This window comes from Siphateles boraxobius, unplaced genomic scaffold (assembly GCF_051911475.1).
Source record: "Siphateles boraxobius isolate OS27281-9 unplaced genomic scaffold, OSU_SipBor_1 22, whole genome shotgun sequence".
NCBI classification, from domain to species: domain Eukaryota; kingdom Metazoa; phylum Chordata; class Actinopteri; order Cypriniformes; family Leuciscidae; genus Siphateles; species Siphateles boraxobius.
Window position 1 is genome coordinate 37,093,808 of NW_027508833.1, and position 16,411 is coordinate 37,110,218.

Sequence of the window (16,411 nt, forward strand, 5' to 3'; positions counted from 1 at the left end):
ATCACTGTGGTAAACCAGTTACCTATAAGAAAACCAAAAACATTAGATGAATACCGAGAAGGAAAATATGTTTATTTGTTTTGTGTCTGTCATCATGGTACTGGAATTAATTTTTCATGTCCTTTATTTAAAGGAAAAATCGTTTTAGAGCACTCGTTTCATCAAACAATTCAAATACTAGGTATCACATCTCAATTCATGATTATTACATAAATAAATGGAGACAGTGATTTTTTCCCCTCTGGACAATTCTCTAAAACTTATTTTATAGTGTATATTGGTAAATTTATTTATATTCAAATAGCTAACAGATTAGGTATTACTTTTCCTTTATCTCTCCACAAACTTATAACATTTCATTAACATCCTTAGTTTTCCTGTACACTGCCAGGTTATGCAACATCACAACCAGTCAGTAGGAATTACAATGGAAAAGTTAATTCAGCAAAATCTGGAAAACTTCTGCTTCGGTTTGCATGTTCACTAAGGGCCACAATCACTATTTTTTTTAATAACAACTAGAGACTAACAAGACAATGACAAACAACAGAACCGTGGTGGACAACAAATGCACTGTTTTAAAAAGCATTACAGTAGTTTACAGTTTCACACAGCTTTGGGTCATTCTTTGCAAAATCAGTAGTTACAAACCGTATGAAAATGACTGATCCAAATTTTTACAGCTAACTGTGCCTTCACTATTATAAGGCCTTAACAAAATGAAGATGTTGATTATCTGTATTTAGATGAAAAATAAATGAACAAAGGGACAATGTTTACACAAACAGCAATGAACACACATTTAACATAATTCCATGGATGGAGCATGTTTACAGAATAAGCCTATAACTCTGGAACACCATCCTGATTTTCCTTTGTTGCAAGAATGAATGTAACGTTTTGGACAAATTCATCCGTTTAACTTCTATTAAGCACATATTCTAACTGTTGAGTAGCACTGAGGTTTCTTGCATTGCTTCGGCAGTTTTTCTACTTTAGCACAACCCCGACTTATTCCTACCAAAAGTGCAAATAGAGAGAGAGTGAAAAATAATTCCTCCCAAAATCTCAGTAGGTAAAAATAATGTCAGTTTAAGACCAAATAAATCACTTTTTTTTTGTACAAACATCTCACCCGGTTGTAAACCCATACAAATAAAGTGATTTTTTGTGCACCTCATGTGATTTGGCACTTTGGACATTTGAAGCAAGTTTTGCATTGAGGTGCTAGTTAGTACGCTGGTTACTGAGGGACATTTGCCTTGGGGCAGTTAAAACAAATAACAAAATTCTTCAAGAAAAAGAGACAAAAAGACAAATTATACAGTATATAACTGTGTACTCTCATGCATTTTCTGCTTTGAAATGATATGTATTGTGAAAAGCGCTATACAAATAAATGTGAATTGAACTGTTACCAGCAGCCATTCCAGCAGATTTATTAATTTTCCGATTTGCATTGCTAAAACTGTTGGTACAGGGCTATAATGCATCACGGTTTTACATGTCTGGAGTCTAAATACAATAAGACTTTAGAGAAGTGTGCTTACAAAACCACAGGGGGCTGGTTCAGAGCGTTTTCTCCAAATGGAGGCTGGACAACTTCACACCCAAAAATAACTGTTTCTCACTGAACCGGCTTAGTTAACATGAATACAGTGACACTCACTTTGGTAAACGCTTTAGTCCCTTCAGCCCTTCATTACCAAATAAAAAACTAACATGTAGAGTCGCTCTGACCAAGGGCTTAAACCTTTGGTATAAAATAATAAACACAACAACATAATTATCCAAAAGTAGATTCTGGGAGAAATATGAAAAAGTCAAGAGAGCAAAGTTCTCTGAGATCTTTTATGGGGTCAAAGTTCAAGAAATATCCTTCTATGGTATCACAAAAGTCTGGACACACAGCCTCATACTTTATAAGTCTAAAATGAGGAAAATAGTTATAATAGTCATCAAAACTATGAAATAAATGGAAGTATGGGATTTATGACAAAACTCAAAATGTAAATCAAATCAAAATGATGTGCATCTTGGGATGCATTTAAACTGTATTGGAAGGATTTCCCATGCATGCTGAACACTGCTGTTAGCTGATTTTCCTTTTGTTCCCAAAACAAAGTAGTTGTTATTACTATTCAATCATTATGTTGGCAAAATGTATACTTAAACATTTTAAGCATTTAGGTATATACACCTTTAAATCAGAAGGTTTTTAAAGATCAAGAGAAGTCAATTTCGTTTGTCCAGACTTTTGGCTGGTACTGTACTTCAATACTGAACCACTACAAAACTCTGACTGTTGTTGATGTGACAAGAACATTAGCACTGTTTGCAAAAATAATGTGATCCTTTAGCTTAAAGGGAAAGTTCACCCAAAATTTTAAATTTTATCAAGATATTTAGAAAAATATGGGTAACCTAAGTTGATGGACACCATTGACTTCCTGTTTTTTTTTTCCTCTCCATACTATGGAAATCAATGGGGTCCATCAACTGATTGGTTAGCTTATTCTTCAATATATCTTTTGTGGTCAGCAAGAAAAAAGAAATTCATACAAGTTTGAAACAATTTGAGTTCGAGTAAATGATGATGATTTTCATTTTTGTGTGAACTAATCCTTTAACATGCACCCATTGTAAAGATACAGGTTATTGCATTTACCATGTCTGTAACACAAAAAACACAAACATGCTGAGATATTGAGTAATGTTGCAGTAGAAACATAGATGGTAGAGAAACATCTGGTAATTTATCATGGTCTAAAACGAGACCTGTGTGCCCTGAGGAAACCTACCACCCATTACAAAACAGCATTGTTACAACCCTTAAATGCAACCAAAAGCCCTTAATAAAAAATAAAATAGAACAAACAAAAATCACTGACAAAAAACAATTTTCCAAATGAAGACACTCCCTTAAGGTTGACCCTTGTGTTCCCAAAGAAAGCAGCAGATATGAACCTACTAGAAAACCAGAGAAAGAATAAAGATGAAACGATGGCAAGACATAGGAACTTAAGGCCTACAAGTTTGGCAACACACGACTGGACTTTTTTCTTTACCGCACACATTTCCTTTGAGAAGAACTAAAACAGAACAGAGGTTACTTCGTTTAACTGACAATGGCAGAAACCCTCTTGGTATCGTGGAAGCCGATTCCAGTGCTAGACTTCCTGCACTAATGTAGTGAAGCTATAAGCCAACAATGACTGGTCCGTCCCTATGTAACACGATCCCCATACAAAGCTTCTGGAGCTAAATATACGAAGGGTTTAAGGCAACTTCAGATTAACTGACACTTAAGTCAATCATATACCATATTCTATAATCAATCACCCCATTTTCATACAATCCTATGAAGATTTCCTATTTAAAACCAAAACGAGACCAACTCCAACAGGGCAACTATGGGGAAACCGTCTCTTTTCTCTGTATTGCAGCTGGAGTTTATGCCTTGTTAATGTCACTGTCAGTGTCGTTTGAATCTGAGGGAGGAAATGGCCGCTCTGTGTCTCTCAGTGTTGATATCAGAGTTCCTCACAACGCAGCCCGTCCTGCCCTCATGTGGCTTTCTGCTTCTGGTTGCAGTTGTTGTCAGGAGAGGAGAGACAGTTGTGTTCACTGGCCTGAATGCTGCTCGGCTCTTCCTGTTGTCTCCTGCGTCTGGACTTCACAGGCAAAACCAGCGCCAGCAACACGCAGATCAGGTGAATGCAGCAGTACCATGAGCTGAAAAGGGGAACATTAAAAAAAGCACATTAGGAATTTTAGTTATGTGATTTTGTCATTTATTGATTATACGTTTGATGCTTAGTACATAGGACAGGTAGTTTTACATAAATATTTAAATTAACCAAACCCTTGCACACTTCAAAATTTTCGTATGCGTTTTTTCGAGTTTGTGATTCGGAGGCTCTGAATTGTCAAAACACCATTTAAACGTCATTCAAACTGCTTGCTACGGATTCGAAAAACGCAGAAAATCGAACCCGATACGATTTTTTTTTATGACGGACGAAAGTTTCGGAGGCAGTTTGCAAGCGTGATTGACATAACGTGAGGTCGAATTTTTTTTTTTAATGTGCGAAAATTTCGGATGCGAATTTCGGACTCGGTGTGCAATGGCCTTTTTACCACTCATAGATTTGAATGAATAAAAAATCCAAAGAAAATCTGATAATATTATATACTATATAATTTATTTGAATTAAAATGAATAGAATAGAATTACTTTGAACTACAATTTTACAAAACAAATTGTTTCCAGCAAAAATAACTAAACATTTTAAAAATTGTACATTTTGAAGAACAAGACAAAAATGATCATCGATGAAATAAAATGATTTTTAGCAGTGCAATATATTTCTTATTGACAAACAAGAAAAAAGTATAGATATTTACAATCAATTTACTGCAGAACAAGTTTATTGTACTGATAAATCAATACTGCATGTCTGGATGAAAAAATAAATAATTAAAAAAATGTTGTAAACTATAAGCTACATGGTTATTTTGGGGAGGAGACATTTAGGGGAGAAAAGTTAGGTTAGTTAACATTAGGGATAATATAATATAATAATATGTGTGCTTTATATAACATTTGTTTTATAAATTCAAAAACATTTGAGAGTACACAAATTAAGATGAAATCTAAGCTTTATACACGAGGCCTCCGATCTTTATGCAGTCGGCTACTTTACTTTCCAATAGGATCTTGGATTTCCCAGTGTTGTTGTCAGAGAGATGAACTGAGCTCTCCATCACCTCAACATAATTTACATCTTCCTGGGCTGATCTCCCATAGTCTTCAATCTGATCTGCAGTGGCCAGTCACCAATCTCTTGACCTAATTCTGGCTCTTTAATGAAAATGCTTTATGTGTTCTTCAGGCAGACTCATTTAACAACCCTGCTCCAGCAAATGACCATCATAGATTTCATTTATCTCAGCTGAAGCTGTGAAATACACGGTCTTCCACTAGCTCATAAAGTGTCACCAGACTCTGGCCTGTAAAGCGGTCTAATGAATGGAGCAAGACTGCGACAGGCAGAGATAAAATCAGCCTCTCGTTTTTACCCGTCAGCTTCATGTCTTCTATTAATAACTCTCAGCAACGGCTCAGTGGTGCAGTTGGGTTTACAATGACTCCCTGACCTGCCCTCTAAAGCATTTCACTTCTTTATTAACGATTTATCACCAAAGCTCACTCATAAACAAACAGGAAGAGCCTGTTGCATATTGCTTATCAGTGAGACGAGGTGAATCCTTAACGGCAGGGGTCGTGGACATCAGGAACTGCCCTGGAGTGCTCACATACTGGTGCAAAAGCATTACTGACCTATAAAACTTTAGTGAAGGCCCTACTGCCAGCAGTACAAATGGCACAACAGTGTAACAAATGGCGATCTGCGTGCTGAACCACGTGATCACGTCATAGATGAGCTTCAGTGTGTCTGAGCCCAGGAAGTGTTGCCTCACATTGTGTCTTACCTGAAAAAAAAGAGGAAATAGTGTAACTTTAATTGGAGGACTGAAAACAATGATCCTTTAAAACATTTCAAACATAAATTATCATATATTTTAAAAATAACCATAAATAAGTCTTCAATTACAAAAGTTCAAAGGCATTAAAGATATTGGAATATTTCTGTACACGTGTAATAAGAATATTCCATATATACTGGCATGCTCATTCTTTTCTTGATTTTTTCTCTTTTTTTAAAATGTTTTTTAAGGAAAAATATTCACTCCAAAAATTTTTCTTTTGTTTTTAACGTTTTGCTTTATCTGAATGTATTATGTAGATTCCCTTTCATTTAATACGCTCAGATATAAATAAATGGTGGATCTGAATAAGGTATTTATTTGACACAAAATTAAATACAAAATATTTTTTGTTCAGCAAGAATGCATTTAATTGATCAAGCGTGACAGAAAAGACATTAATAATTTCAAATAAATGCTGTTCGTTTGAACTTTTGATCAATAAAGAATCGTGAAAAAAAAAAATATATATATATCATGGCTTGAAAATTCAACTTTGCCACCACAGGAATGAATTTGTCATTTACAATATGTTAAAATAGAAAAGAGTTATTTTAAATTGTACTAATATTTAATTGCAATTTTAGCCTAAACTTACTGACCCCAAACAGCGGTCTTGTTCATGTTTCTAGAAACCGGAATATTTGTTTAGATGGATTATGAAAGTAGATTACAGTATATATTCAGAATATCCAAATTCCAAACAGCCTAAATTCTGATTAATGTAAGAATATTCTTACTCATGTACAGTAAAGCGCAGTAATTTTTACTTGTGGATTTGGAAATTATTATTTGAGTTTGAAAAGTGTTAACGGCTCTGCATCCAACAGTGTATCACGCAGGCAATGCCGTGAGCTGAAGAGTTTATATTCAGAGTAGTTTTTTCAGATGGAGTCCTGCAAGTAAGTGACCTACTTTTTTCTTCAGTTGGAGAGGCCTTGATCATTACAGTGTGACAGAGGAATCGTAGTTTTATGCGGCACACGACTACACGAATAATAACCCTGACTGAGCGCGTACAGTCTTTTTACGGCCCATGCATGCCTCTCATTTATTACTGGAGAAAACCAACATCCAATTTATTCAAATGTAACAGTATTTTTCCATTAAAACAGCTCAAAAACCTGCATTCCAAGTATTCATCAGATAAAACCTTTGATATATAATTCTGACTTTTGACCTTGATTTGACAGCCCATCTCATGTAAAGAATACTCACTGCCCGTGCAGCCATTGTTACAGCAATGCCCGTGACAAAGGTCAGGTAATACCCCGGGTAAAGTCCGTGCCAGATGGCCGAGAGGAGGAATGTGGCCGCGGTGGGATTGTACGGGCAGCGCTCATAACACACCCTGCGGAGACAAAACAAAAGTTTGTTTTTGAGATTTCAGGAAGACGACATTTTCGGTCAAGATTCTTCTGTTTTGCAGCATTCACCTTTTTAACCAAAGGGCTGTCTGAATGTTCCAGTTATCCAAGAACATTTTGAAGCTGGTGGCAAACTGTTGAGGACATAAGGAAAAAGATGATATATTAGGGTTCAGGTCGAGTGAAAAGACCAACGTGGAAGTAGCTATATCGTGTCACAATATATATCGCGATACAAAAATGCAACAATATGTATCGTGGATAGTGACAATATGTATGTTGAATAGTTCACCTAAAATAAAATTTCTTTGTGAGGAAAAAATTCAAGTTTACATAGTTTTAGTGTCAGTACTACATTAAACTATAATGTTGAATATAATGTATAATAATGCAATGGGGGAATATCTGTGGGTCCTGATAATGCCAAATGTCTCATGTTACCAGTAAAAAGTGGCCTACATTATTTTAAATATGTCTAGTCAACGCAAGCATATTCGTCTAAAATAATTCTGTATTTTCAGCTTCAGAATCATGATTATTTTTATTCTGGTGACACCATTGTCCTGTCCATTATGTTACTAGCACCAAGTCCAAGCCTATTCAATGTAATACCAAATTTAGAATTTTAATCAACAGTAAATTTTTTGTTAACCTTTTATATCATATGTCTTGGAGTATCGCGATAATATCGTATCGTGAGTTTAGTATTGTGATATGTATTGAATCGTGACATGAGGGTCTTGCACCCTAGAAATAGTATGTTTTGTCAGTCTGTACCTCAATGTGAAGAATTCTTAAATTCGATATTCTGTCCCATTTTGGGGTGCCATCTGTGTTATATCCATTAAATCCAAAGCCAGCTGCATTGTTGATGGCATCGGCTGCAACAGAGTGACAGAATTTAGTAAAAACACTATCTCAAAGTGAAGAAGTTCACAAAGCAGCAGAATTTGGTTGTCAGTCCTGTTGGCTACGTTCACACTGTCAGTTTTTGGGATTGAAAACCGCATTTACTTACAGGTGTGAGTCTGAAAATGTCCCGTTCAAACAGGAACTTTCAGTAGAGTCTCGAATACTGTCAGTATGAACTTGCGATGGGAGTCAAGCCCGTATTCTCTTACCCGTAACGTCCATAAAACTGAAAAGTCTTATCATTTTTGACACGACAAGAATCGAGCTGCGAATTCATCCGTCAAATCTTCATTATCCGAAAGCAGCTTTTACATCTGGGTTGAGAGAAGAGCATTTGAGATGCGCGAAGAGCACAAAACAGACAGGAATGGATGTGAAACCTTCAAATGACACACAGTTTATATCTCCATCACTGTAAGTTACCGAAACCACACATGAAAACCCGCAACACATGGTGGACATGCTTTTGTGCAGCTCAGAGCAGCTCTCGCACAGCACAACATGACGGACAAGCAGTTGTCCAGTCTGGCTCCGTTCACACAGCGTGGGTTTTCGGGAATGTGGTTGTGAGTCCAGAAAATGTACAGGTGTGAATTCGGTTATAGAATGCGATTGTCACTCCTGTAAACGTGTGTGAACGTAACCGCACTCGTGTGTCACCGTATAATTACTGATAAGAGAATGCAGGCTTGACTCCCTGTGCATGTTCATTCAGAAAGTTGCTGTGTGAACGGGACATTTGGAGACTTACACCTATAAATAAATGCAATTGTCAATCCCAAAAACTGACAATGTGAACGAATTATCCAATTAGAAACAAGGCAACAATTCAGAAAAAAAAAACATTTACGAACACAAGAGGGCAGTATGACCTGCCTTGAACATGGTCTATGTTCTGAGTGCATTACTAGACATGCTACATTGTATTTAATATACGTTTATACGGTTCGTTTTAAAATGAGAAAAACAATGCATTATGCAACAATAAAAATGCCATATTATAACAGTAATGTTGTCATATAACCTCATTAAATAAACCACTGTTGTCACATGACCTCATTAAAAGTATGATTTTTTTTATTATTTACATAAGAAGAGCACATTGCCCATCTGTCCTACTCACCTAACGTCCATACAAAGTAGTACTTGGGGCGTAAAGCCAACATGGAGATGTAGAGGTACAAGACCTGGATGTAGAAGGGGTTAGAGGCCATGAAGGTGTCATCGATGACACGATCTGTAGGGCAGGCGGTGTAGATCACCAGATAAACCATTAGGGACAGAACACAGGTGCACAGTTTCTGGATCACGTCCCGCTAGAAGAACAAAACAAACCATTGCAGAGAGTCAGGACACTACAATCTATGAAACCGTCCTCAAAAAGCCATTGAATAGTGCCAAAGTTGTGCCACAGTAGTTTACATAGTTTAAAAAGCCATTGAAAAGAGTATCACATTTTAAATACAGATAAACTACCGTTCAAGTTTTGGTTTAGTAAGATTGTTTATGTTTTTGAATGTTTATGCTCACCAAGGCAGCATTTGTTTGATAAAAATAAAGTAAAAAAACAATAATATTCTAAAATATTATTACAATTTATAATATTCGTTTTCTTTTTGAATATATTTAAAAAAAATCCTGTGATGGCAAAGATTTGTTTTCAATCTTCAGTATCACATGATTCTTTAGAAATCATTCTAATATGCTTATTTGGTGCTCAAGAAATATTATTTTTTTATCAATGTTGAAAACAGTTTTGCTACTTAAGAATTTTTCAGGAATCTTTGATGAATATTTTTTTTTAAATAGCATTTATTTGAAATATAAATGTTTTGTAACAAATGTCTTTACTATCACTGTTGATGATTTATTGCATCTTTGATGAATCGTGTAATAATTTATAAAAAATCAAAAATAACTGACACCAATATGAGCTTTAATGTGTTAAAGAAAGATTATGTAAGGTTAAAAAGACCCATTTTCTATCTTTCTTATGCGTCTAGAAACATCAGTCTCAAATATTGTGTGTATGTTCAATAGTTTTTCGTACCCAAGTCTTTAAGATGTTTCTTCATGATCATGAAAAAATTATAACTCATTTACTTTGCAATTATCATATCATTGAAGATACAGAAAAAGCTAGATGTCGAATTATACAGCGGTCTGTGTGACAGGAAATTCATTTGTGAACGGAACTTCCTCAGGCGCTTGTGAAACATGCGAGTGAACCAATTCGACAAATGTTTTTGTTGATCTTCGTCTTGATTGAAGAATGAAAACCATATATCACTGACAATATTCAATGAGGTCTGAAGCTTTTACTGGAGAGTTGTTTTAAAAATGTTGCTGGAGAAGTCCATTAAACTAAAACCATTGTGAAGCTCCTAAGGAAGAAATGCATATAAAAGCCTGTTCATCTCCAAAACTAGTGAAAACAAACTCTCCCCTCAGCAGAGCCAGAGTAACATGAGCTCCTGTCTACGAAGATTCTCACCGATTTAAAGGACAAAAACAACAAAAAACTCCATAAGACAACAGATAAAGCCACTCCAATAGGGATGTTTTTAGCATACATTACAATGAATTTCAGTTTATGTCAATTTAAATCAAAAGTCTTGTCAGTGAACCTCATTGTCTTCATTGCATACCAAAGTAACACCTCACTCAAAAAGCATTTTCCTTGTAAGGACTGCAAAACTGGTTCTGTCACGTCATCGTTTTCCACTTGGCCATTACATTCCCTCAGATTTGCCATGCATAACTTGGGGTTTGTGATGTGTTTGAGGTATGTATATACAGGTCCTTCTCAAAAAGATAGCATATGGTGATAAAGTTAATTATTTTCTATAATGTAATGTTAAAAATTAAACTTTCATATATTTTAGATTCATTGCACACCAACTGAAATATTTCAGGTCTTTTATTGTTTTAATACTGATGATTTTGGCATACAGCTCATGAAAACCCAAAATTCTCAAAAGAATTAGCATTTCATGAAAAGGTTCTCTAAACGAGCTATTAACCTAATCATCTGAATCAACTAATTAACTCTAAACACCTGCAAAAGATTCCTGAGGCTTTTAAAAACTCCCAGCCTGTTTCATTACTCAAAACCGCAATCATGGGTAAGACTGCCGACCTGACTGCTGTCCAGAAGGCCATCATTGACACCCTCAAGCAAGAGGGTAAGACACTGAAAGAAATTTCTGAACAAATAGGCTGTTCCCAGAGTGCTGTATCAAGGCACCTCAGTGGGAAGTCTGTGGGAAGGAAAAAGTGTAGCAAAAAACTCTGCACAACGAGAAGAGGTGACCGGACCCTGAGGAAGATTGTGGAGAAGGACCGATTCCAGACCTTGGGGAACCTGCGGAAGCAGTGGACTGAGTCTGGAGGAATCTTTTGCAGGTGTTTAGAGTTAATTAGTTGATTCAGATGATTAGGTTAATAGCTCGTTTAGAGATCCTTTTCATGATATGCTAATTTTTTGAGATAGGAATTTTGGGTTTTCATGAGCTGTATGCCAAAATCATCAGTATTAAAACAATAAAAGACCTGAAATATTTCAGCTGGTGTGCAATGAATCTAAAATATAAGAAAGTTACATTTTTATCATTACATTATGGAAAATAATGAACTTTAATCACAATATGCTAATTTTTTGAGAAGGACCTGTATATACAGTATTCGGTCACCAGAGGGAGCAAGAGAACCGAGTCATTACACTACCTTAGGTGAAGGGTCATTCTGCTTTAATTTCCCATTCACTTTGCCGTTTGACTCCAGGTGCTTGGGCTCGTAGCAATGGCCTTCTATAAAGGCTATGTAATCATTATAGGAGCAGGTCGGGCCGGCCAGGATCCCCATAAAGTTACAGTTATAACTCAGATACTCCAGCAGACTGGGCATCTTCCTGTAGAGAAAACACAAGGACAGAACAACAATAACACACCACATAAAGTCAATTAAGTACTGTAACAGAGCACACCAAATGTCAAATACCCAAACATGATTTTTTGGAGAGATAATACAAAGGACGAATGTTAACGTGTGTATAAAAAACATCATAATAACATTAATATTTAAGCAAGCAGGGAATGTTATAAATGCGTTTAATGTTACTAGGCCATTAATTAGTTTATGAAGGCTAAGGGATCATGGGAAACAGCTCTGAAACTGTAGCTTCCCAACAAGTCAGACGTACAAATTAAGTGGTTTTGCAGTTTAAAGCACCAAAACGATACTTGAAAAATAAAATAAGACAAATTAAATAAAAATCTAAATGGCAAATACTTAAACAAATTAAATAAGACCTATATTTTTTTTATATTTTGTATTTCTTATCTGGTACAAAATCTGAAATGAAATCTCAGCATTAAAATTACACAGATAAATGTATAACAAATAAAAAGAGAAAATTACCAATTTTACATAAAAGCTAAAAACTAGTGATGAATCACAGTCTCTCACTAAAATTTTCACTACAAAAAAAAAAGGTATAAATGGCACAATGAGGAACTCTGGGACTCTCTAGATAAATTGCTTGTTTTTAACCAACAAACGTTGCTAAAATTAATCTGACACATTTGTCATGAACAGTCAAGTAGCATTTTGTCACACTGTGCTTATTACTCTTTTAAAACATCTGAACAACAATTTAATAAAATGATATATAAGAGTTTTACAGTACGATTACAGGAATTTGATTTGATTGCTAATGTCTCAAGTGTTTGTAGAATATTTGACGAGCATTTTAGCAATGCACAAACATGATGACATTAACATTGTCATGTTTGAAGAAGAATGCAATTCATCCAGTATGTAAACATTTGACATACTGTATTGGTTAACATTCTGTGACCACAGGGCTGTGGTACAAACATTGTTCAGATCTGTACTCATTGACTGTAGGGTGTGACTTCCGAAACCTCCGAATCCTGACGACTTCCTGTGTGGAAATCGGCTCACATGATGCAGCAGGAATGTTCAGTTGCTTGGCAACAGCCTTCAGGGCCTGATTGTAAATGATTCTCCAAGTGCTATGCTGCTATTTGAGCAATGCAGAGCTATATTACACTCAAAATTATTGTTAATAAACAATGCTGTGCACTCTCTGAGGGGACTAACAAGCATTTGATCAGTAAGAGGGACGTTATATCTTGAATCTGTCTCAATCTTTCTGCCATGATTAAAGGACAAATATTTACCTCTAAAATGTTGCATGCATTTATGCAAATGAATATCTCTCACTAAATGTCTGTTGTATGCATCGTGTGTTTCTATATATATATATATATATATATGATGATATGTGATGTAGCCTATAAAATGCAGTTAGAATGCCCCTAAAATTCAAGGATCAGGGCAAAAATGCCTCTGTATGAGTTTTTGTCTCTATTTATATCATGATATAGTTCAGCAATATCACACAAGTGCTGTTTTTTTCCCGAATAGCATGAGTGCAAATGTGATTGTTTCAAATGTGATGATTTTTATTCTATACAGTTCAATAAATGAGAAGTTAATATTGTTTTATATTTTAGACACAATATTACTGCTTTTGCTCAATGTTGCCAACAAAAATACTAACTATAAATGTAGTATGCCCGAGCATAACTGTTGTGCATCTCCGAGCAACTCACAGCGCTGCTCCGTTTCTGAATGAATCCACGTTTTGAGCGAATCTTTTGGACGAACCAATGATTCAATGGCCCATTCATAGAGAGCTATTTTACTTCCTACATAAATCAGCCATTTGAATGAAATGAATGAATGAATAAATGAATGAATGCTATACTCATTTAGACATTTACCGCCACCTACTTGCAGTTTTAGTTTCTTAAATAGAGTATCATTTAATAAAAAAAAAATCGATTTCATATTTCCATATTAATAAAAAACCCATTAAAGGGATTTCACTCAAAAATAAAAATTCTGTCATCATTTACTCACCCTCACGGCCGTTAATGCCTAAAAGCTTGTGTAATAAACTATGTTGAATCAAATAAATTTTTTTATATAAAGCTACTTCTTATATTGTCTATTTAATTCTTTTCCATTCAACACAATGACTTAAAATGATCTTTCGGGGGAAATTTATGTGTGATTAGATTATTAACATCGTGTAATTAATTAGATTACATGTGCATACATGTATATACACCTTTTGACTGTTGTCAGTGTGGGTTTGAAGTTGATTTTCTTTCAAAAGAAGCAGAAAGTAAATGAGTGACCTCATCCCAACCACAAACATACCTTTCACACATACCTGACAGCAAGATACTTCTGATGGGGCTTTAGATGCTCCTCCCTCTTCATCATACCTGTGGGAAAAACACACAAACACAAGCCCAAACTCATCAGACACACTCCCACAAGACACTGTAATTTAGAAACATTTAGAAGTCGAGAAACAGAGATGAAAAATACCGTTCTGTGTGATTATAATGCAGCAGTGTGTGTGTGTGAGTGTGTGTGTGTTGTATGTGGGGGGTGGGGGGGGGTTGAGGTCAGTGGGTTCCTGTGGTTCACACTGACCTGCAGAAACAGCAGTTATACTCTGATACAGCAAACATGTGTGAATGAAGCCCACGTGACGATGCAGAATCACACGCACTCACCAAGTACAAACAGAAACGAAATCGAGTAGCTGTGCTTACACATTCAGCGTTTTTAAAGTTACATGTCAAATACAAAAAAAATTTTATTATACAGGCTTAGTGAGAGCAAACTGATTGCAGTTTATTTTAATCTTTAGCGCCCACCCCATGGATTAAAATGCAAATAATTACTAAACACAAGCCCTCTCTTTTAATTAATATTTTTATTCAGCAGGAACACATTCATTTAATCAAAATTAACAGTTAAGTAATTTCTGTTACAAAAGATTTCTCTTTCAAATCAGTGTTTTTCAAATTAACTTTCGATCCATTAAAGAATCCTAAAAACAATAAGACAGCACATTATAATGATTTCTGAATGCATGAATGAATGAGGCATTTATATAGTACAGTGTGAGCATCCACTTGGATGATGCGACGGCAGCCTCAGTACACCGGCGCCGGTGCGCTCACACACACCAGCTATAGGTGGAGAGGAGAGAGAGTGATAGAGCCATTCAGTGGATGGGGATTATTAGGAGACCAGGATTGGCAAGGGCCAATGGGTGGAAAGTGGCCAGGACACCGGGGTTACACCCCTACTCTTTTACGAGAAGTGCCACCATGGGATTTTTAATGACCAGAGAGTAAGGACCTCGGCTTTACGTCTCATCTGAAGGATCATGTAACACTAAAGACTGGAGTAATGATGCTGAAAATTCAGCTTTGCCATCACAGTAATAAATTAATTAAATGTGTAAGCATAAAATAATAAAATAGAAGATGTAAAATTGCAATAATATCTCACAATATTACAAATATGTACGAACAGTAAATTTAATCAAATAAATGCAGCCTTAGTGTGTATTTGTGAGCATAAGAGACTTCTTTCAAAGCATTCAAAAAAATCTACAGACTCTTACAGGTTGTACTGTATAAAGGGGTGTAATGGTACGCAAAAGTCACGGTTCGGTACGTACCTCGGTTTTGGGGTCACGGTTCGATAAAACAGAAAAAAGTTTATTTTCATTTATTTTGAACAGACAGTAGTGCAAATTACAGTTTGTTCCATCTAGCGGCATTTAGTCCCCTAGTTGGTAAAGTACAGCCTCCTTTAGTGTATTAAGCACTAAGCAGTAAACAGAATACACTCTTGTATAGATCATATTGTTTAGTAGTGCTGATAAAAAAAAAAGGTATTGGGTCACAACCAGCTATAAAACTGAAAAGCATCTCTTGTGTTATAAAAGTAGAAAATAAATAGAGTAATGAAAAATAAAACTTCACATAAGAGTTTATTAACATTGGGTAAGAATGGCACCTGAGGATTGACATTTCCAGGACATGCATTTTTTCCCACGACACAAATTGACAATGCCAAATGGTTTTGTCTCATAATAACGGTGGAAACGACTTAAAATAAAATTGGTCATACAGATAAGAGTAAGACATCACTCGAAATTGTAAAGAGTCTATTTTTATTTGTGTACATTACACTCAAAATAAAAACAAAACATTGAGCTTTCTGCACAATTATGCCACTTCCTGCGTCCTGATTTGCTATCCGTGAAGTTAGTCGAGCGCGTCACAAAAATGAATCGAAACTCGGCGTATAGGCTAGTAGCAAGCTCCTGCGTGCAATCTGAACTCGTGGGCCCAGTCCCAATTCGCCTGCTTATACTACGACCTAAAAGTATGTACTCTTTTTGTGAAGAAAAAGTACATACTTTTGAGTGTGTAGCAAAAGAGTAGGCAAGCTTTGGGACATACTATCACGTTATCTTTAACGGACAGATCTGTTGTGTGCATCCTGTCACCGTAAACTGCCCTGTCAATCATCTTGTCACAGTTAAAATCCTCCATTCAATCTAATTTGATTTCCTACCGTTTCGGAGAGCACGTTCATCTGCCAGTCGTGGGTCCTTCATGTGTTTGCAATTTGATTAGGGGCAGCCATGGCCTGATGGTAACAGAGTTGGACTGGTG

At 35.8% G+C, this 16,411-nt stretch overlaps 1 protein-coding gene across 1 annotated transcript in view; it reads right to left on the reverse strand.

Moving 5' to 3' along the window:
• Positions 1-51: 51 nt before the first annotated feature.
• mboat2a (membrane bound O-acyltransferase domain containing 2a) overlaps positions 52-16,411 on the reverse strand; it is a 60,006-nt gene continuing 43,646 nt past the window's right edge. The window contains exons 6-13 of the mRNA XM_077239993.1: positions 14,095-14,149; positions 11,556-11,739; positions 8,953-9,145; positions 7,695-7,798; positions 6,987-7,051; positions 6,769-6,901; positions 5,345-5,496; positions 52-3,735 (exon numbers count right to left, since the gene is read on the reverse strand). Coding sequence (XP_077096108.1) covers positions 3,567-3,735; positions 5,345-5,496; positions 6,769-6,901; positions 6,987-7,051; positions 7,695-7,798; positions 8,953-9,145; positions 11,556-11,739; positions 14,095-14,149 — 1,055 coding nt within the window. The 3' untranslated portion in view covers positions 52-3,566. The remainder of the gene's footprint in view (positions 3,736-5,344; positions 5,497-6,768; positions 6,902-6,986; positions 7,052-7,694; positions 7,799-8,952; positions 9,146-11,555; positions 11,740-14,094; positions 14,150-16,411) is intronic.